The following is a 23,296-nucleotide window of genomic DNA, read 5'->3' on the forward strand; positions in this document are numbered from 1 at the left end:
GTGTTAGTTTTAGATGTACAGCAAAGCGAATCAGTTATACATATACATATATCCACTCTTTGTTAGATTCTTTTCCCATATAGGTCATTACAGAGTATTGAGTAGAGTTCCCTGTGCTATACAGTAGGTTCTTATTAGTTATCTGTTTTACGTATAGTAGTGTTTATATGTCAATCCCAATCTCTCACTTTATCCCTTTTCCCCTTTTTCCCCCTGGTAACCATAAGTTTGTTTTCTACATCTGTGACTCTATTTCTGAAACTTGTTTTATGGCCCAGAATACGGTCTGTTTTTATAACTATTCCATTTACACTTGGAAAAAATGTGTATGTGCTACTGTTGAGTAGTATGTTCTAGAAATTGTTGGTTAGGTCAAGTTGATTGATAGTGTTGTCCAAGTCTTCTTTATCCTTACTTATTTTTCATTTACCTATTCTATCAATTACTGTGGGAGTGGTGTTGAAATCTCTATAATTGTGGATTTGTCTATTTCCCCTTTCATTTATTAGTTTTTGTTTCACGTACTTTAAAGCTCTGTTTTTAGGTCCATAAACATTTAGGATTCTTATATCTTCTTAATGAATTGACCTCTTTATTGTTATGAAATGACTCTCTTTATCCGTGTTAATACTGTTTGCCCTTAAATCTGCTTTATCTGGTATAAATATAGCCACTTCTGATTTTTTTATTTGTTTTATAATCGTATATCTTCTTCCATCATTTAACCTTTAACTTATTTGGGTCTTTGTATTTAAAGTGGATTTCTTAAAGGTAGCCTATAGTTGGGTCCAGCTTTTAAAATTCAGCCTTACATTCTCTACCTTTTAATTGGGATGTTTAGACCATTTACCTTTATTTTGATTATTGTTATAGCTGGGTTTAAATCTACCATCTTTTTTTTCATCTCATCAGTTCTTTGTTTCCTTTTTCCTCTTTTTCTATCTCCTTTGAATTAAGTGAGTATTTTTAAAATTCCATTTTATCTCCTTTGTTGGCTTATTAGCTATACTTGCTATTGTGTTTTTAGAGATTACTTTCAGGTTTATAGTATACATTCTTAATTATCACAGTCTACTTTCAAGTAATGTTATACCACTTCATGTATAATAAAAGAATCTAACAGTAGTATGCTTTCATTTCCCCTTTCGCAGCCTTTGTACTTTTGTTATTATAAATTTAACTTCTATGAATCTTATAAAGCCCCATAATACATTATTATTTTTGCTGTATACAGCCAATTATCTTTTAAAGATATTTTAAAAAACTAAAGTATGTATTTTTTATTTACTCACATATTTTCTAGTTCTGAGATTCTTTATTCTTTTATGTATATCCATATTTGCATCTGGTATCATTTCCTTCTGCTTTAAAGACTTCCTTTAACATTTCTTGTAGTGATTTGCTAGTGATGAATTCTTTTGGCTCTTATATGTCCAAAAGAGTCTATTTCACCTTAATTTTTTGAACAAATATTTTCACTGGGAATAGAATTCTATATTGACAGTTGTTTTTTCTTTTTCTTCAGTACTTTAAGGTGTTGCTCTACTGTCTTCTGATTTGCATTGTTTCCAGTGATAAGTCTTCTGTCTTTCTAATGTTGATGTAATATGCCTTTCTCTCTGGCTGCTTTTAAGATTTTTCTTTTTATCACTGGGCTTAAGCAATTTGATTGTGATCTGCCCTGGTGTAGTTTTTTTCATGTTTCTTGTGCTTGGGGTTTATTGAGGTTTTTGGATCTGTGGGTTTAAAGTTGTCATTAAAATTGGAAATTTTTCATTCATTATTTTTTTCGGATTTTTTTCTGTTCCACTACTCCTCCATTTCAGTGTCTCCAGTTACATGTATATTAAGCCACTTGCAGTTATCCCACAGATCACGATCACTGACGCTCTGCTCTTTTTTTGTTTTTGTTTTAAATTCTTTTTCCTGTCTGTGTTTGATTTTGGATAATTTTTATTGTTGTGTCTTCTGGTCACTAATATTTTCTTCTGCAGTGTCTAATCTGCTCTTAATCCCATCCAGTGTATGTTTCCTTTCAGATATTGTAGTTTTCTAGAAGTTCTGTGTATGTCTTTTTTTTTTTAATCTCCCATGTCTTTTTTAACATACTCAGTCTTTCCTCTACCTTACAGAATACATGGAATAACAGTTCTCATTATTAAAAGAGTTATATTCTGTGAACACAGAATTAGTGAAAACTGAGCCATTGTTCCCTAGGGAAAATACAGGGCTAGGTTTCTTTGAGCTTCTGGTCACACTTTGTCAACTGATCAATATATAACCTTATTTTATGTATGTTTCAATTTAAAGACACCATATTTAATATGTATTGTTGATTCATTAGCATTGAACTCATGGCCAGCAACACTATTAACTCATGCCTGCGTGAAGCTTAACACTTATATTTTCTCCATAAGGCACATTTTAGCCTTCTTGGACTTAGGAACACTAGACAGCATTTCAGCACTATACTTTGGGGCCATTTTAAACAATGAAATCACCAACAAAAAGCGCAAAAAATGCAAAAGAAGTAACACTAAATAGCATGAAAGGACACCTGTTATAGTCTGAGAGCTGAAACAAGAATACAGAGCATCACCTTGTTTGACCTCAGCTGGGAACAATTGCATCAGAAGACTGAATTTTTTGGTCACCCTGTGCCTGTGAATGACTGTGAAAGTGCCATGAGTATTGATTTTGGAGTTACAAATTAACTTAAAGGAGTAGATTAATTGACAGATAGGGAATCCACAAATAACAAGAATCAAGTGTATTTATAGTATCTGTTTTAATGTCTCTGGTACTTAATTTATCAATTATTTCTAGATCTGTTTCTATTAATTTTTCTCCTCATTTTGAATTGTGTTTTCTTGTTTCTTTGCATGTTTGGTAATTTTTTATTGGATACCAGACATTGTGAATTTTACCTAGTTGGGTGCTGGATATTTTGTATTTCGTTAATTGTATTATACTTAAACTTTGTTCTAGAAATCAGTTAAGTAACTTGAAAACAGTTTGATTCTTTCAAGGCTTCCTTTTAAGCTTTGTTAGGTGGGACCAGAACAGCCTTTAGTTTGTTTAGTATTCTATCTAATACCTTATGCATTACAAAGTTTTTTCATTCTGGCTTGTTGTAACACAAACTTCCCAACCCTATGTGAGCTCTAAGGATTGTTCTGCCTGCTGCTTCTTGGTGATTCTTTCCCTAGCTTTGGATAGCTGCTGTATTAGCATCAGCTGAGGACTTGAGGGGAAGAGGACCTTCTGCACATTTCTGGAGTTCTCTATCTGTGTAGCTCTCCTCTTTCCATACAGATCTCCCCTTTCTGGATTCTGCCCTGTGAATTCTAGCCATTTTTGAACTCTCTACTCTGTCTTCGCCATTCAGAGAGACCACTGAGTTTGGCTTGAATTTACCCTCCCTGACCTGCAGTTTGGGAAATTCTTTCCAGGCAGTAAGCTAAGGCAGTTGTACACCTTGCCTCATTTGATTCCCTTCTCTCAGGGATCACCGTCCTGCACTACCTATTGTCCAATATCTGCAGACTGTTGTTTGATAATTTTTGTCTGTTTTTTTAGTTGTTTAAGGTGAGGGTAAATCTAGTCTCTGTTACTCTACCATGGCAAGAAGGAGAAGTCCATCAGCTATATCAGGGCTATCACCACTGTAGCAGTAATGACATTTTTTTAAGCAAAAATGAGAGTTATAGTCTTCCCTCCCTCCATCCTTCCCTCTTTCCCTCCTTCCCTTCTTCCTTACTAATTCAATTTGAAAGCCATTAAGTGGGGCCAAGCTAGGGAGGCATTCATGCCAGCAGAGTATGGGAGGTGCATGGCATGGTAGTCCAGAGTGGGTTGTCAGAGCCAGATTGGGGTGAAAAAAAACACCTCGTGTGTGTGGGGAGTGGCCTGGCATAAGGTTTTGGAGTCCAAGTGGGGCAAAGAAGTGTCCATATGGCCTGGCACTAGGTGTCAGAACCATATAGGGTGAAGAGGGCCTCCACTAGCAGCTGTCCACTGAGAGGGCCTTGGGGCAGTGATGCTTCAGTAGCAATACACGCACCTAGTGCCAAGATCCTATCTTTTAAATACCATTCTCTACTAGAAGGAACCTTGATCTTCTGAGAGAGAAATGGCTGATTTCAGGTCTCAGTATGAGATGAGCCTAGAATAGCTTGTGCCATAAAGTGACAAAGTACTCAGAGAATGATGGGCACAGGCTTGAAGGATATAGAAATCAGAGTGAAGGGGCATCCACTGGCCAAATCTGGGAGATTTGGGGCATAAAAATAAATAATAATTACAATAACAGATAATAACTCATGAATGCAATGAGAATCCATAACCCTACACCGATGGAGAAAGGAGAAGCTTTGCTTTAGAGTGGAATACCAACTGATGAATCTGAAAGCAATGATGGACTTAAAAAAACCCATCATTTGTCAACCATCGTAATGATAATTAATTCAGCCAATAAGCATAAATGGATGCAGAGTGAAACTGATGAAGAATGAGATATTTACCTATTCTCATAGTGTTTTCCCACAAATACTTATTAATTACAAAGGAAAGAAAAAAGAGTACCTTTACAGTGGAGAAACCTGGCAGATACCAGCTTAACTCAAGTGATCAAAGTTAACATCATCAGTAATGGGACAACATGAAATCATGAACCACCTAATAGAATGCAGTAAGAAGAAGGCAACATCAGTTTTGTGCTACTCCTGCCAAAATGCACAACCTGAGTCTAATCATGAGGAAACAGCAGACATCAGATTGAGGGACTTTCTACCCTATAACTGGCCTGGAATCTTCAAAGTGTCAAAGTGAAGGAGACTGAAGAGAGATGAAAACTAAATGTAAAGATGATCCTGGATTGGATCCTTTGCTGTAAAGAACATTATCAGGACTTTCCTTGAAACTAGAATGGAATCTGGATTAGATGATAACTGTTGATTTCCTGACTTTGATAGTTACGTTGTGGTTATACAGGAGAACGTTGTTATTTGTAAGAGTAATATATTAGTGTATTCAGGGAGGATGGAGCATTATGTCTGCTACTTTCTCTCCAGTGGTTCGGGGGTAAAAGAATTCTTTGTACTATTCTTACAAATTTTTGTAAAGCTTGAAATTTTTTGTAAGTAGGAAACTATTTTTAAAAAGGAAAACATTAAACATTTTTTCCAGCAGGTTTGTTTCATAATAGCTAGTTTATCTTTAAGAAAAACCTTAAAAAGCTATATCAAATTTAATCACATTTAGTTATTAGAGAATTCTTAGTAGAGTAACATTTCATTATATATGGATACTATTAAGAAAATTGGGAATTATGGTTACTATAAGAATACTTTTTACTCATGGCATATAGTGATATTTAGGACTTCTCTTTCTTTTGTCTCAGCCTTGTCAGACCCAAGCAGTAGACTTTCAACTTCTCCTCCTCCTCCAGCAATTGCAGTACCCTTGTTGGAAATGGGGTTCTCTCTCCGGCAGATTGCGAAAGCCATGGAAGCCACAGGTAGTATAATTTTTTTTTTAATGTTTTTTTTTTTAAATTTTTATTTATTTATTTATTTTATTTTTGGCTGTGTTGGGTGTTCGTTTCTGTGCAAGGGCTTTCTCTAGTTGCGGCAAGCGGGGACCACTCTTCATCGCGGAGCGCGGGCCTCTCACTATCGCGGACTCTCTTGTTGCGGAGTGCAGGCTCCAGACGCACAGGCTCAGTAGTTGTGGCTCACGGGCCTAGTTGCTCCGCGGCATGTGGGATCTTCCCAGACCAGGGCTCGAACCCGTGTCCCCTGCATTGGCAGGCAGATTCTCAACCACTGAGCCACCAGGGAAGCCCTTTTTAATGTTTTTTTAATTGGAGTATAATTGCTTTACAATGTTGTGTTAGTTTCTGCTGTACAGTGAAGTGAATCAGCTATATGTATACATATATCCCCTCCCAGCTGGACCTCCCCCCTCTCCCCATCCCACCCATCTAGGTCATCACGGAGCACCGAGCTGAGCTCCCTGTGCTGTACAGCAGGTTCCCACTAGCTATCTATTTTACACATGGTAGTGTATTTATGTCAAACCTAATCTCCCAGTTCATCTCACCCTCCTCTTCCCCCTGTGTCCACATGTCCGTTCTCTACGTCTGTGTTTCTATTCCTGCCCTGCAAACAGGTTCATCTGTACCATTTTTCTAGATTCCACATATATGCATTAATATTTGATGTTTGTTTTTCTCTTTTTGACTTACTTCACTCTGTATGACAGACTCTAGGTACATCCACATCTCTACAAATGACCCAATTTCATTTCTTTTCTTTTTTTTTTTAACATCTTTATTGGAGTATAATTGCTTTACAATGGTGTGTTATTTTCTGCTTTATAACAAAGTGAATCAGTTATACATATACATATGTTCCCGTATCTCTTCCCTCTTGCATCTCCCGCCTCCCACCCTCCCTATCCCACCCTCATTTCTTTTTATGGCTGAGTAATATTCCTTTATATATATGTACCACATCTTCTTATCCATTCCTCTGTCAGTGGACATTTAGGTTGCTTCCATGTCCTGGCTATTGTAAATAGTGCTGCAATGAACATTGGGATACATGTGTCTTTTTGAATTATGGTTTTCTCAGGGTATATGCCCAGTAGTGGGATTGCTGGATCATATGGTAATTCTATTTTTAGTTTTTTAAGGAACCTCCATACTGTTCTCCATAGTGGCTGTATCAATTTACATTCCCACCAACAGTGCAGGAGGGTTCCGTTTTCTCCACACCCTCTCCAGCATTTATTGTTTGTAGACTTTTTGATGATGGCCATTCTGACTGGTGTGAGGTGATACCTCACTGTAGTTTTGATTTGCATTTCTCTAATGATTAGTGATGTTGAGCATCTTTTCATGTGCCTCTTGGCCATCTGTATGTCTTCTTTGGTGAAATGTCTACTTAGGTCTTCCACCCACTTTTTGATTGGGTTGTTTGTTTTTTTGATATTGAGCTGCATGAGCAGTTTGTATACTTTGGAGATTAATCCTTTGTCCGTTGCTTTATTTGCAAATATTTTCTCCCAATGTGTGGGTTGTCTTTTCGTCTTGTTTATGGTTTCCTTTGCTGTGCAAAAGCTTTTAAGGTTCATTAGGTCCCATTTGCTTACTTTTGTTTTCATTTTCATTACTCTAGGAGGTGGGTCATAAAAGATCTTGATGTGATTTATGTCAAAGAGTGTTTTTCCTATGTTTTCCTCTAAGAGTTTTATCGTGTCCGGTCCTACATTTAGGTCTTTAATCCATTTTGAGTTTATTTTTGTGTGTGGTGTTAGGGAGTGTTCTAATTTCATTCTTTTACAGGTAGTTGTCCAGTTTTCCCAGCACCATTTACTGAAGAGGCTGTCTTTTCTCCAGTGTTTATTCTTGCCTCCTTTATCGTAGATTAGGTGACCACAGGTGCATGGGTTTATCTCTGGGCTTTCTATCCTGTACCGTTGATCTACATTTCTGTTTTTGTGCCAGTACCTTGCTGTCTTGATTACTGTAGCTTTGTAGTTGGGGACCCTGATTCCTCCAGCTCCGTTTTCTCTCTCAAGATTGCTTTGGCTATTCGGGGTCTTTTGTGTTTCCATACAAGTTGTAAAATTTTTTGTTCTAGTTCTGTGAAAAATGCCATTGGTAATTTGATAGGGATTGCATTGAACCTGTAGATTGCTTTGGGTAGAATAGTCATTTTCACAATATTGATTCTTGCAATCCAGGAGCATGGTATATCTCTCCATCTGTTTGTGTCATCTTTGATTTCTTTCATCAGTGTTTTATAGTTTTCTGAGTACAGGTCTTTTGCCTCCTTAGGTAGGTTTATTCCTAGTTATTTTATTCTTTTTGCTGTGATGGTAAATGGGATTGTTTCCTTAATATCTCTTTCTGATCTTTCATTGTTAGTGTATAGGAATGCAAGAGATTTCTGTGCATTAATTTTGTATCTTGCAACCTTACCAAATTCATTGATTAGTTCTAGTAGTTTTCTGGTGGCGTCTTTAGGATTTTCTATGTATAGTATCATGTCATCTGCAAACAGTGACAGCTTTACTTCTTTTCCAATTTGTATTCCTTTTATTTCTTTTTCTTACTATAACTTTTTATGTATCATTATATGCAGTTATGAGAAGTACCATCTTTATTAAAGGCAGTATGTTTTTTAAGAGGCCATAAAGGTTGGTAAGATTTTTAACACAAGATTCAATTACAGTGGCAGCATAGCAGACAGTCTTAAACTGATAGCATGAATAACTAATTATTTTGCCCAAAGTCAGTATTCGACCTTTTTTTCCCCCTGTTCAGGTGCTCGAGGAGAGGCTGATGCCCAGAACATCACTGTCCTTGCCATGTGGATGATAGAGCACCCTGGGCATGAGGATGAGGAGGAGCCCCAGTCAGGCAGCACAGCCGACTCAAGGCACGGAGCCGCAGTTGTAGGCAGTGGTGGGAAGTCAAATGATCCCTGCTATTTGCAGTCACCAGGAGACATACCATCAGCTGATGCTGCTGAAATGGAGGAAGGCTTTAGTGAAAGGTGAAAGTCCAATTTCCATATTTCTGTTCCATGTGTTATAAATGGTACCCCAAGAACCCCGTTATGTCCCTTCATAGATGCTTCTAATGGTATATAAGGTTGATAACTAGAGAGAGATGAAAAGGTGGACATTTCAGTTACAAGCTTATGTTTCTGTGAAGCACCCTTAACAGAATGACATGACAGGTTTTGACTTGAATGATGTTTTTATGAAAATAAGGAAATAATTTTAATATAAAATTGCTGAAAAGAAGGAACTAAAAATTAAAATAAGTTTATTCTGAAATAAAGTAAACATGTTGATAAAATAATTTTATATAAGAGATATAAACTAGAATGTTCATTTTAATATAAATTAATTTAAAGTAATGCATTCAATAGAAATGGACTTTTAAATCTTTTCTGTCTCTTAATATGGGTTTATATTTTCATTTCTTCTTTAGTTTTTAATATCCAGTACAATACACCCCTTTTTAAAGTTGTGAAATGAATTCTCTGATAATGCCTAGCCTAAAAAGAAATGTAATAAAATATTCTATAATTCTTTCTAAAATCCTCCCCCTTCAGCACTTCTTATGACTTTAAATCTTCGTTTCATTTTAGCTCATGAAGTTATATGGGGGGCTTGTGTCTTATATTAATATGCAGACTTTTTCTGACAAGCTCAGTGCATATTTTCATAACTTATTTTGAAATATCTGTTTTTCCAAGGCAAGGATTCCCAATCGTTTCAATTTTTAAGTATTTAATCCTTTAGGATTTAGTTAAGGCCATTGACCTCATTTGAATTTAAACTTGCATTAAGCGTAATTTCATTGTTGGTTTATTTCAAAACCAGATAAAATTATTGCTCAGGGCAATATGACATATTTATAAGCCAGACACAAAAGATATGTTTCAAACCATATTTTGTTCTCGATAATATTTGGAGGAAAAAGTACTACAAGCAAGCTTGCACCTGTGCTTTCTGTTCATGATGATTTTTAAAAATGTGTGTTGCTTTCAAACTTGCTCTTTTAGCCCTGATAATCTGGATCATGTAGAGAATGCAGCTTCTGGAAGTGGACCACCCGCTAGGGGTCGCTCAGCAGTTACAAGAAGGCACAAGTTTGATTTAGCTGCTCGAACATTGCTAGCAAGAGCAGGTAAGTATATGTTTCACATCCTTCTCTTGGTGAAAGTATTATATAGTTTCTTTATATTTTAAAGTAAATGTAAAAGCAACATTAAAGAAGATGTAAACTAATGATACTAAGTATTCAGTACCTCCACATTAAAAGAGCAACTATTTGCATATTACTTTCTATGCATTTATATAATTTTACATAATTTAAATCACAGCATACATTCATAGATTTATTTTTAAGTTCCCTCTGGGTGCAGAAGGCTATACTGGTCACTTGTAAATATTGAGAAATTTCATAAATGCTCTCTCTGCCCTCAAAATACTTATAATTTAAGAAGTGAAGATGCATGTTTAAGACATCACTGGTGAGAAGGAGCTAGAAGAGCACTGTGCCAAAGCAGGCACTGGCTTTTCTGATGTACTTTGTGAATTTTAGGGCTTCACTACTAGGTAAGGCCCAGATAAGCAAAAATATATTTTTTCATTACCTTAGTAAATATTTTTAAGATTATGTTCTGGGCATGTGAAGTTTAAATTATAGGTAATATATTTTCCAAACTAAAATCTAGAATATGTTATTTGTCAAAACAGAGTTTAATCTTTGAACTATTAAAACGTAAATAATGATTCAGTAATTTATGGGAACAGAAAAATTGAGACTGTCCTAGAACATATAGGATGTGTATTTAATATATAATGAAAGCGACTGACAAAAAAAAAAAAAAACTAAAAGGATAATAACAGCCCATATTTATTGAGTGTTCTATATAACAGACATTATGAAATATTTTACATAGATTATCTTATTTAAACCTGTCAGCAGCTCTGCAAGGTATGAATACTATTATCCCCATTTCACGGAAGAGGAAAGACATATGTTAGGTAAAGTTTTATGTTTATGGTTTGGAATCCAATAAGTCAGCTGAGGTAGGCTCTCACCTGCATTGTATGGCAGTCAAGAACTGGCAAAATACTCAGAATTATTTTATACGTGCAAATAAAATGCCTTTCTTGTTTTGTTCTGAGCGGGGTTATACCGCTCTGTGCAGGCCCATAGGAATCAAAGTCGGAGAGAAGGAATATCTTTGCAACAAGACCCAGGGGCATTGTATGACTTTAATTTAGATGAGGAATTGGAAATTGATCTTGATGATGAAGCGATGGAAGCTATGTTTGGACAAGACCTGACCAGTGACAACGATATTCTGGGAATGTGGATCCCAGAGGTACTGGATTGGCCTACCTGGGTGTGTGTGACTGCAGCGGGGGCTGCTCTGACTTATTTTCCTGCCCTCCTGTTCATACAGCTTACTAATAACAGCATTTCCTAGAGTTGTAAAACTCTGAAAAGTCTGACATCTCATCCTAAAGTTTGGGGCTTTAACACTTGAGGTTACTTTGATACCTACAAACTAGTAAGAAAAAGTCTCTCTTGTTGCTTTCTCTGTGCGATTTTATTGCTTCTCTCCCCAGACTAGATGAATAGAGCCGTGCTGTGATAATTTGATTTCTGATATCAAAGGTAGATTACAAAATAGGTATCAGGTCCCAGTCAGCTCTGCTGGGTGTTTAACATGGCTACTGTGCTTACCTTGCTATCTGAATGCATGCTCTTCTTCTTTATAGGTTCTATTTAATCACTGTAGTGCCTCATTCTAGGAACCAGTGCCACCTAGATCTTGTAAATGCCTCCATCCAAGGGCAGGGTACATGATGGGTTTGTATGTTTACATTGTTTAGCATTACACTTTTTGTAGCAGGGAAACTGAGAAGTTCACAGGTATAAGTTCTGTAGGAAAGAGCATATACCATATTATGTTAATAAGATAAATGAATCCAAATGACTTCTCAGAAATTCAGAAAATAGATATGCATGTTATGATCAGATGAAAGTAGTTTTCATTGGAGGGATTTTAAATCGTTTGAGATGGGGCAGATTGTCATTTTTATTAATAACTTTTTTCTCAGTAGGATAGTCACTTTTATTGTCACTTATTAGTGTGAGGAAAGGGCAAAGAACACCTTCAGACTGTGTGATCTGGATTTTGATTTGAAAGAACTTTGTTATATAGCCTTGATGAACATCTTGCAAATATTGCAGCATATGTAAACAAAGTTGTTAACTTAACATAATAAATGATCTGTTTACCTCTTCTTAATTTCATGTTAACTTGACTAATAATTTGATATGAAATTATTTTGTGCAGCATGTCTGTGAGTCTGAAGACAGGGAAGAAGTGGTGGTATGTGAACTGTGTGAGTGCAGTGTCGTCAGCTTCAATCAGCACATGAAGAGAAATCACCCAGGCTGTGGGCGCAGTGCAAACCGCCAGGGCTATCGCAGCAATGGCTCCTATGTGGATGGCTGGTTCGGTGGTGAATGTGGGAGTGGAAATCCATACTACCTGCTATGTGGCAGCTGCAGGGAAAAGTACTTAGCCCTGAAGACCAAATCCAAGGCAACAAGTTCTGAAAGGTACCTTGAAATTGGATAGATATCCATACCCTCTGATTGAAGTATATAAAGTATCTCTCTTTAAGACATGGGAATTGTAGCTTTTTTTATGTGAGGAGTAACCTTTAACCTTTCCTTTATAAAGTCCTATGATTGCTGAACTGGGGACAAGGATGAGGGAGGTGGAAGAATTCAAGTTCCTGCCAGAGGTGGGAGCCTGTAGTCTGGGAACAGTGGTATGGCCTCAGGTCCTTCACTGGAGTTTGACTGGGTTAACCTTTAATTTGTTGTCATGTTGTGAGTGGGACCCTTGCTTTAACCTTCAGGAGGCTTATGTTCAATTTTTTTCTTTGGTGTTTCTCACCATATTTTTGACATCTTAAGGTCTTTTTTCTTGATGAAAAATATAGACTGTTTAGATTAAATGAGCTTCCATGAAAATATTACTTCTTTATACCCTTGAATAGCAACTATTTGCTATTGAGTAGGGTTTTTGCCCTTATTGTCAACTATTAAAGTCTTTAAGGCGTTCTGGAATAGGTTTTGATTAAAAGACTTATGTAGGTAACCTAGAAACCTCCCCAGTATTTTGGTAAAATAATCATTGATTTTGTAAACACTTACATACCAATAGTTTTTATTACATCAGCCCATAACATGAAACACAATTTTTAATTTTGTGTTGCTTTATTAATGACTTTTTTAAATGTCCTAATGACATAATTTGCACTTTGGGGCACTAACTGTTTTATATAAAAACACAATGTTCTTCGTGTTTGGTGCAGGTACAAGGGACAAGCTCCAGATCTAATTGGCAAGCAGGACAGTGTGTATGAAGGTAGTTGTTTTGAGAGCTTCTTTATTTCACATGTATTTTTGTATGTACCTTCTGCTTAACATCTGTTACTAAAACTTACCTTCATGTGTTTGTTTGTATTTACATACATGTTAACTTAAACTTCCCCCCAAAAGTTCAAGATAGTTTGGTGGCAACAGCCCTAGTTTTAAAAGTCAAAGTCAAAAAAGACCTGGGTCCTAATACTAGTTTTGCCACAGAATGTTAATTTCTGGTGGCATACATATTTTTTCAAAGTAGGGAAAGTATGTAGTACATTTTGAATTTCCATCCTAATTGAGGAAAGTAAAAGATAAGAAATTGAAGTGAGCATCAGTTTATCTGGAGCATTCATTTATTTGAAGTAACTCATTTCCTAATGATTATGGACAGGGTCAAGAACTTTTTGTTGGCCCCATAACAATATTTTTTATTAGTTGAAACCTCCATTACCAACTGTAACATGTGCTTTTGGTTTAAATGGATTTGACTGCTCTGTCTCCCTTTCCCTTAGTCTCACTATAACTCAGGAGTGCAGTTTGGTTGGGTCCCCAGGAGATGGTGCTGTAGTTCATTTTGTAGGCGCTCGGCTTTCAGTCCATCTGCATTTAGACATATCTCACAATAACCATTGCCAGCAGAGTTATTTCATGTTTATATTCACATACCATACACTTCTTTATTTAAATTCCAGAAGACTGGGACATGTTGGATGTTGATGAAGAGGAAAAACTAACGGGTGAAGAAGAGTTTGAATTACTCGCTGGACCACTTGGTTTAAACGACCGCCGCATTGTACCAGAACCAGTTCAGTTCCCTGACAGTGATCCATTGGGAGCATCAGTAGCAATGGTAACAGCGACCAACAGTATGGAAGAGACTCTGATGCAAATAGGTAAACTTGAAATGCTGACTGGCATGGATTTTATAGAGTCTATATTAATTTGCTTCTTAGAAAGGTAAATAATAATAAGGTAAAGGTTAATAATAATAAGGGTTCAACATTTCCTATCCCATCAAGTATCTTTAGCCAGTTATTCTAATGTTTTGAAGGTATAGTATAATATTAAGTTTTTGATATTTTCTTTTTATAAAATATTGAAGTGATAAAAAGAAAATTTATAAAATATAGGGGTTTTTTTGTTTGTTTTAAACTTTGTGTTAAGAGAAACCTGGAAATGAATAAAAACTATTTTGCAGTATTTTTTAATTTCGGTGCAAGGGTATGGTAACTTTTTGCTGTATGGAATACTAAATAAAGAATTGGGACAGTACCGGTGACTCAGCCCTTTATGTGTACTCAAAGCATATTTTAAAAACTATATCTTTCCTATATTTGTTAATATCAGTAGAAGTGATACATGAGCAAAAATAAATAAAACCAAAAAAATTTAAGAATCATATTTTTCCTATAATAGATTATTGACTTAGAAATGTCCATTTCTCCCAAGCAATTTTCTGTATAACAAAGTTCCAGATGAGCAAAACACATTGATTTGCTTTATTTCCTGGTAGCCTAGAACCTAGGTAGAATGGAAAAATTTTTCAGTAGTCTGGCTATTTTTTTTCTTACCTTCTTATAAACTAAGCAAAATGTTATTTTTTTCAGGTTGCCATGGCTCTGTAGAAAAGAGTTCCTCTGGGAGAATAACATTAGGTGAACAGGCAGCTGCCTTAGCAAACCCTCATGACCGGGTGGTGGCTTTAAGGAGAGTGACTGCTGCTGCTCAGGTTCTTCTGGCCAGAACCATGGTCATGAGAGCTCTGTCTCTTCTCTCAGTCAGGTGAGTGTTATTCTGTGTCAAAAGATGTTAAGTTAGCTTCTAGTATGTATTAGATGGGAGTCTGGTATTGTTTGGGAGGATAGAAGTTTTAGAAACTTGAATAGCTACTGTTGAATGAAAGAAGTTAGACATAGTCATCATTATTATTCAGTCAGTCAGTCAGTCAGTCATTCAGTTAATGCTTAGCTCGTTTTAGGTAGAAAATATTGCCATTATAGTAACTGAGTAAACTGAAAATTTTGTTTTTTTATCTGAAATGGGAAACCAAGGCTGTTGATCCATTTGGTGTAGGGTAAAAATAAAAGGTCGGGTGAGTTTTTCTGCAGAGTTTACCAACTGTGTAGCTAAGTCAGCCTGTATATTCCATCGTGGAGACTCTTGCTATGCTCATACTGTGGAGCATAATGTTAAAAAAGGGAAGAGAGCCAAGAATACCTAAAAGACATTCATTTAGGAAATGATTAAGTAGGGGTATTTAACAGTAAATCAATGAAGACAGAAGGACCCTGAAAGAAAAACTCAAAGTTTAGATGAGGACTTCCCTGGTGGCGCAGTGGTTAAGAATCCGCCTGCCAATGCAGGGGACACGGGTTCGAGCCCTGGTCCGGGAAGATCCCACATGCTGCGGAGCAACTAAGCCCGTGTGCCACAACTACTGAGCCTGCATGCCGCAACTACTGAAGCCCGTGCACCTAGAGCCCGTGCTCCGCAACACGAGAAGCCACCGCAATGAGAAGCCCGTGCACCACAACGAAGAGTAGCCCCCGCTCGCCGCAATGAGAGAAAGCCTGAGCGCCACAACGAAGACCCAACACAGCCAAAAATAAATAAACAAATTTTTTTAAAAAATGGATATTTAAAAAAAAATTTAGATGAGACTGTATGGGGTTGGCTCAAGAATAGACAGTTCGGACTGTGGAAAATGAAGTTCAGAAATTGACTCACACGTGTAGATAAACATTTATTTAATGACAGTGCTTACATTACAGAGCAATGAGGAAAGGGTGGTCTTTTCCGTAACTTGGGCTAGGTCAGATGGTTTATTCACTTAAGGGAAAAAAATGAGTCTTGGCCCCAACCTCAAACTATATAAAGCAAGTATTTCCAAGTGGCTCTTAGGTCTAAATGTGAAACGTAAATGAATAAAGTTTCTGTAAGATAACAGAGGAAGATTTTATTCTTGATCTTGGAACAACCAGAGATTTCTTAAGCAAGTCACAAAAGACATTCACTTTAAGGAGAACAATTGATAAATTGGACTACATTAAAAAAGAACTTCTGTTTAGCAAGTCATTTAGGAAGTAAAAAGGCAAAAAGTTAAAGGAAAAAAAAAATCACTGAATAGGAGATGATCTTAGCAATGCATATAACCAACAAAATATGTAAAGAATTCTTATAAACCAGTAAGAGAAAGACAGACAACCCAAAAGAAAAATGGACATAATAACAAAGGGGGCTCTCAAAATGGCCAATAAACATGAACAATGAGATGTTCAGTCGTTAGTCTTCAGAGAAATGAAAATGAAAACCCCATGAGATACTACTACACACCCATCAGAATTGGGGAGAAAAAAGTGATCATGACGGTGTGGAACACCTAGAACTCTCATACACTGTTGGTGAGAAAATAAATTGGGACAGTTACTTTGGAAGACTCTTTGATAGTACCAACTAAAGGTGAATATTAGCATACTCTATGACCCAGAAAAACACTTCTGGGTATATATCCAACAGAAATGCTTACATATGTACACCCAAAGACATAAGCAAGAACATTTATAGCAGTACTATTCATAATAGCCCCATGCTCATCTGTATGGATAAATGTGCTTAATTTCATTTATACGGGCATATCTTTTTTTATTGTGCTTCTTCACTTTATTGTGCTTCGCAGATATTACATTTTTTTTTGTTTACGAATTGAAGGTTTGTGGCAACCCTGTGTTGAGCAAGTCTATTGGCACCATTTTTCCAACAACATTTGCTCACTTCATGTCTCTATGTCACATTTTAGTAATTCTTGCAATATTTCAAGCTTTTCCATTATTATTATATTTGTCATGGTGATCTGTGATCATTGATGTTACTATTACAAAAAGATTTCTGAAGGCTCAGATGATGGTTAACATTATTTTTAAATTAAGGTATGTACATTGTTCTTTTTTTTTGAAATAAGTTAATTAATTAATTTATTTTTGGCTGCGTTGGGTCTTCATTGGCTGCGTGTGGGCTTTCTCTAGTTGGCGACGAGCGGGGGCTACTCTTCGTTGCGGTGCGCGAGCTTCTCCTTGCGGTGGCTTCTCGTTGCGGAGCACGGACTATAGGCTTGCGAGCTTCAGTAGTTGTGGCACGCGGGCTCAGTAGTTGTGGCTCGCGGGCTCTAGAGCACAAGCTCAGTAGTTGTGGCACAGGGGCTTAGTTGCTCCACGGCTTGTGGGATCTTCCCGAACCAGAGCTCAAATCCATGTCCCCTGCATTGGCAGGTGGATTCTTAACCACTGCACCACCAGGGAAGTCCCTGTACATTGTTCTTTTAGGCTTAATGCTGTTGCACACTTAACAGACTACAGTGTAGTGTAAACATGACTTTTTTATGCACTGGGAAACCAAAAATATTTGTGTGACTTTCTTTATTGCAATATTCATTTTATTGTGATGGTCTGGAACTGAACCCGAACATCTCCAACAGTATGCCTCTGTGTCAATGAAAATGAATAACTGCTGCTGTAATACAACAACATGGATGAATCTTACAAGCATAATGCTGAGTAAAAGCAGCCAGACAGAGGAGAATACATACTTTATTATTCTATTTATATGAAGTTCAGAAACAGGCAAAACTGGTTTATGGCCTTAAAAAGTTGGAATAGCGGTTACTTTTGAGGGCCTAGAGACTGAGAAGGGCCCAAGCAGTCTTCTGGGGTATTGGTAATGTTCTGTTCCTTGATCTGGAAGATGGTTACATAGGTTTGTTCAGTTTGTGAAAATTCATGATTTGTGAACATTTCTGTAAGTTATACTTTGGTAATTCAGGTATACTTAAGTATGTCAATATTTATTAAAATAAAGTTTCAATAACAGTTTCCAGCTTACATAATATTTTTGGACATCTCTAAGGACATGTATGACTAGTGATAGTGCAGCTTGCCTTTTGTTTTGGTTGTTGGTGCTATGGATGATATGTGGGGCTCCAGATGGTCCCTTAAATTTATTTTCTTTATGCATCTAAAGTGTTTTCCTTTCCTGGCAGTGGTTCCAGTTGTAGCCTGGCTGCTGGTCTTGAATCTCTGGGGCTTACAGATATCCGAACGTTGGTTCGATTAATGTGCTTGGCTGCAGCAGGGAGAGCTGGCCTCTCCACCAGCCCTTCCGCCATGGCAAGCACTTCAGAACGCTCACGAGGTGGGCACAGCAAGGCCAACAAGCCCATTTCTTGCCTGGCCTATCTGAGCACAGCAGTGGGATGTCTAGCATCAAACACTCCTAGTGCTGCAAAACTCCTGGTGCAGTTGTGTACACAGGTAGGATAGTTTTCAGTGCTTTTCTAATTGCATTGCTTATTTCCAGCCAATTCTTAAAGAACCTTTTGAGATAAAATCTTCTTTTTGTTCCAAAATTATATGTAAAAATTAAACCTGTTTGTTCTGATTGCCTCTTCAGAACTTGATTTCTGCTGCAACAGGGGTAAATCTAACCACGGTCGATGATCCAATTCAGCGAAAGTTTCTACCTAGCTTTCTCCGAGGAATTGCTGAAGAGAATAAGCTTGTAACCTCCCCAAATTTTGTTGTAACTCAGGCCCTTGTGGCATTACTAGCAGACAAAGGGGCCAAACTGAGACCTAATTATGATAAGTCAGAAGTTGAAAAGAAAGGTAAGTTTCATACGATTTAAATATACAGTCTTCTAATCAATTTGATGTGTTTTAAAAAATATGTTTTCGCATTGTTGTATGTGATGAATTACATAACATCATGTATACTTATTAAGTTAGATCATAAGAAAAGTACATGGATACTTTTTCATTGTGCCTGGAAACAAATATTAGAAAATGTACCAAATTAGTCTTGGTTTGATTAGATTATTTTATTAGATTATGGTTTGGGTCACCATAGATAATAATCCTGGTAGGCATCCTAAATATAATTTATATAAAGTAGTGCTATTTTTTTCTTTGTCTTAAGATGATACAATTTGAAGGGACTACTTAAACATAGTATTTACCCTTCTCTTCATCAGGACCATTTGGCCAAGAGAGATGGGCTTTTGGATCTATCAATGCATTCCCTTGACTGACTATTAAGATCACTTTTTTTTTTTAATTTACTTATTTTTCATTTATTTATTTTTGGCTGGACCGGGTCTTCGTTGCTACGCAGACTTTCTCTAGTTGCTGCGCAGACTTTCTCTAGTTGCTGCACGCGGGGGCTACTCTTCGTTGCGGTGCACGGGCTTCTCATTGCGGTGGCTTCTCTTGTTGCGGAGCACGGGCTCTAGGTGCACGGCCTTCAGTAGCTGTGGCTCGCGGGCTCAGTAGTTGTGGCTCGCGGGCTCTAGAGTGCAAGCTCAGTAGTTGTGGCGCACGGACTTAGTTGCTCCATGGCATGTGGGATCTTCCCGGACCAGGGCTTGAACCCATGTCCCCTGCATTGGCAGGCGGATTCTTAACCACTGCGCCACCAGGGAAGTCCCTAAGATCACTTTTGAGCAGCAAAAGCCAAACTCTTATTCTTCAGGGCATGCTTCCTCTGCCCTGGCCTTAAAATGATTTCTGCTGCATTCTCAGTCGGTGTATCCTTAGAGCAAAGACTATTGATTAGTGTATATAAATGTACATTTGCACTGAATCAGATTTAATATAGAATTTGATGTGAGATAAATGCTTTATACTTTGTATACATATCTTAGTGAAATGATTGCTTGAAAAAGCGCTAATTCTTAAAAGATAGTTTAACCCATTTTTGTTTGTTCACCACCACCAGCTCTCACCTGGGCATCATTTCATTGTTTTGTTTAAGCAGGTTTAACTGCCCAATTGTATGCCCATCCTTCCTATGATCCTTCTGCTGTAGGCCCTCTGGAGCTGGCTAACGCCCTGGCAGCCTGCTGCCTCTCCTCCAGGCTATCCTCACAGCATAGGCAATGGGCTGCTCAACAGCTTGTGCGCACTCTTGCTGCACATGACCGCGACAACCAAACTACTCCACAAACACTCGCTGATATGGGAGGAGATCTCAGAAAATGCTCCTTTATCAAGTTGGAGGCTCATCAAAACAGAGTATGTATTTTGACCCCCAAGTGTGTCGATCACCTTATTTATGTAAGATAAAATAGTTTCTCCTCTTCTCCAAGAGCTTAAAGTTCAGATCATGGGTGTGTGTATGTGTGTGTCTCTCTCTCTCTCTCTCTCTTACATACTCAAACACACACACACACACACACACACACACACACACACACACACACACACACACACACAAGCTAAATTATCAGTCATTTGTCTGGTAGTTACCAACTCTCCTTTCTCTACATGTGTATGTTGTATACTATATGACATAATATTATACAAATGGGAAAGTCAGATGGGGGATGAGAAGAAAACCAAAGGAATAGCCTCACAAAAGATGAGGGTTTATACATGCAAGAAAAGAAGCAATTGGTCTCCCTGTTTTAACCTAACCCACTGGGCTCCTGAGCAGTGACAAGGGCAGTTTAGGAAATGAAGACTGACCTCTATTTTACCAATTTAAAAATCATTTCTTAGTCTGTGTAATTAGTTTTATAGAACATGCTGAATATTTCTATTTTATTGAATTAAATAAATGTTTTTTAATTAAATAAGCATGTTTAGTAAAGATTGTGAACAGGTCTAAGATAACTCAAATGAGTTTGGGCATAGTACTTTAAAGCTATACTTCAAATAGTTGTATATTTACAAGCCAGTTAGAAAAGAATGAGACCATGCATGTTGTTTTATAACATGGATACTTTTCTTCTACAAGTTCATGGTAGATTTTTCTTTTAATTTGATAGAACTCTTTCAAATTATAGAATCATTTGAATTAAAACTTGCTCAAATATTGCTGGACTTTTTATCTTTTCTAGGTAATGACTTGTGTTTGGTGTAATAAAAAAGGACTCTTGGCTACAAGTGGCAATGATGGCACCATCCGGGTGTGGAATGTCACCAAGAAGCAGTATTCACTGCAACAGACCTGTGTGTTCAACAGATTGTGAGTATTGACATTAGTTCTCTTGGGTAACATTTAAAAATAAGAGAATCCTGAACATGCTTCATCTTGGTTGTGTTAGTGTACTCAAATTGTCACTAAAATTTTTTACAATTTTTTCTTTTAGAACAGTCTCCAGTGTTTTTTTTTTTCTAATTTGCAAGATAGTAATTTAGAAAATAAAAATACTAACTGTCAATATCTGTCAACTTACTCAAAATTAAATCAAGGTCTACTATGCCAGCATTATACGTGTTCAATTCTATAAAACAGTAGGCTAATTTTCCATCATTCTTCAAGGATTATTTAGGAATTAGGGTAATGATATTTTTTCTGTAGCACAGTGTAGCATCTTTTATATTTTTATAGCTAGCTATAAAACTTCCCTAGCTATTAGGCAAACAAGAGTCAGTGTGCTCTGAGTAATAACCATGTGTATAACCCATATGGAATCAGAATATTTTTGTTGACAAATTATGTACTACATTAAATGATGAATTGTCTAAGTATTACTCTTTTGTAATTCTACATTTTTCACGTTATGACAAACACTAGCAATTATGTGATTGTCAAATACTGCTAGCCAGGCTTTTGAAATGTAAAAGCTTTTGATCTGCCTTTATGTACTATAGTCTATATAAAACCCTTATTTTAAGGTTTAGGATTTAGTTTACTTTGTGATGATGGGGATTAGAATTCCATACATATCTGTTATATTCTAGGGAAGGTGATGCTGAGGAAAGCCTGGGATCACCTAGTGATCCAAGTTTCTCACCTGTTTCCTGGAGTATCAGTGGCAAATACCTAGCTGGGGCTTTGGAAAAGATGGTGAATATCTGGCAAGTTAATGGTAAGAGTCACATAAATACTAGTAAACTACTGAAGCTACTTTTTAAAAAAAAGCCTTTCTCTTAGCCTTCTAAGTCCAAACATTGGCTTCCCTTCACTTTGAATCTCACAATCTATTCATCAACTGTGAAAATCTATGCATAAATAGTATGCTTTAAATTAAAGAGAAAGTGTTCATTTCCTGACTTTCCCTTCTAGGAGTTTCAATTAACCTGGTAGTTGTAAACTAAAAATTCTTTCTATGTACCACTCAGCATTCAGAGTAGGATTTGAGGAGAAGTAGCAATCACTGCATTTTTAGCTGTGTATTCTTTTGAATCACCTGAAATATTTCTATTAATTTTATCTGTTTCACAGGGACAAACTCTTGTTGATTTTTAATAATACCTCTCTGGAAAGTAAAAATTATTATTGTAATCTTGGGCTTACCAGCATTTTTGTTTGCTTTTGCATGTTTGGGTAATAGCTGTTCTATGTCATATATTTGAAGGAACAGCTAGCCTTAACTATAGGTAAATTTTGTATGTTAATTTGGTTTTCAGTAATTATTAGGAAAGGACTTAAGTGTTTGACATTTGTATGTTGATTATTTTCCTTTATTCTTTCTCCTATAAAGCTATCATTTTTGTCCTATTAATAGTTACAGAAAAGCTATGAATTTGATAATCATATGTAGTATATAAATGAAGGATCTTGCCTTGCAGTCTTATTCATTAGTAGGCTATTATGAAATTGGGGACTGCTTTGAGTGTATTAAATTAAATAGTACGTATTTTTGTTCTTGCTATTGTTTTTAAGAATTAAGTGACAACTAGTTAACATTTTCTCCCTCTTTAGGAGGAAAAGGGTTAGTAGATATTCAGCCTCACTGGGTCTCTGCCCTGGCTTGGCCAGAAGAGGGTCCATCCTCAGCCTGGTCAGGAGAATCTCCAGAATTATTGTTGGTGGGACGGATGGATGGTTCTCTAGGACTGATTGAAGTTGTTGATGTATCCACCATGCACCGTCGAGAATTGGAACATTGCTATCGAAAGGATGGTAAGTGACTGGAATTGTGTCTGGTTGAGAAAGTGTTCCCCCCAATCAAATAGATTTACTTTCTTGGCACATGCTGAGTAAATATTACTTTTGGTTTTGTTTTCTAAATTGTTCAGTTGGTATTTCATTTTAGTTAGTTACTAAGTTGAAAGATATTTCTTTGTCAACCCCTACCACACATCACTGCCAAAATAAGATCTAAATTAGTCATTTATCCTTTGTGCAAGTGTCTGAACACTTCTAGTGGGCTCTAGGTCTCTCTAGAAAGTTAAGAATGTCCAAGAGGAAAAAAGATAATAATCATTGATAGAGATGAAATTGTTAACAAGTGAGTAAAATTAAGGAAATGGGGGAAGGAGGAGAAGGGGAGGGAAGTTCCTGATTTAAGAAGTCATAGTAGGAAGCCTACTTTTGC

The 23,296-nt window shown here is 36.8% G+C and overlaps 1 protein-coding gene across 1 annotated transcript in view; it reads left to right on the forward strand.

The window, feature by feature from the left end:
* HERC1 (HECT and RLD domain containing E3 ubiquitin protein ligase family member 1) overlaps positions 1-23,296 on the forward strand; it is a 227,242-nt gene that overhangs the window by 156,259 nt on the left and 47,687 nt on the right. The window contains exons 41-54 of the mRNA XM_061180215.1: positions 5,402-5,518; positions 8,333-8,564; positions 9,585-9,709; positions 10,717-10,937; positions 11,898-12,166; positions 12,931-12,983; positions 13,675-13,875; positions 14,590-14,764; positions 18,015-18,285; positions 18,425-18,638; positions 19,837-20,042; positions 20,870-20,997; positions 21,717-21,844; positions 22,681-22,881. Of these exons, the coding sequence (XP_061036198.1) occupies positions 5,402-5,518; positions 8,333-8,564; positions 9,585-9,709; positions 10,717-10,937; positions 11,898-12,166; positions 12,931-12,983; positions 13,675-13,875; positions 14,590-14,764; positions 18,015-18,285; positions 18,425-18,638; positions 19,837-20,042; positions 20,870-20,997; positions 21,717-21,844; positions 22,681-22,881 (2,541 nt within the window). The remainder of the gene's footprint in view (positions 1-5,401; positions 5,519-8,332; positions 8,565-9,584; positions 9,710-10,716; positions 10,938-11,897; positions 12,167-12,930; positions 12,984-13,674; positions 13,876-14,589; positions 14,765-18,014; positions 18,286-18,424; positions 18,639-19,836; positions 20,043-20,869; positions 20,998-21,716; positions 21,845-22,680; positions 22,882-23,296) is intronic.

The sequence above is a fragment of the Eubalaena glacialis genome, chromosome 2, assembly GCF_028564815.1.
Source record: "Eubalaena glacialis isolate mEubGla1 chromosome 2, mEubGla1.1.hap2.+ XY, whole genome shotgun sequence".
In the NCBI taxonomy this organism is placed as follows: domain Eukaryota; kingdom Metazoa; phylum Chordata; class Mammalia; order Artiodactyla; family Balaenidae; genus Eubalaena; species Eubalaena glacialis.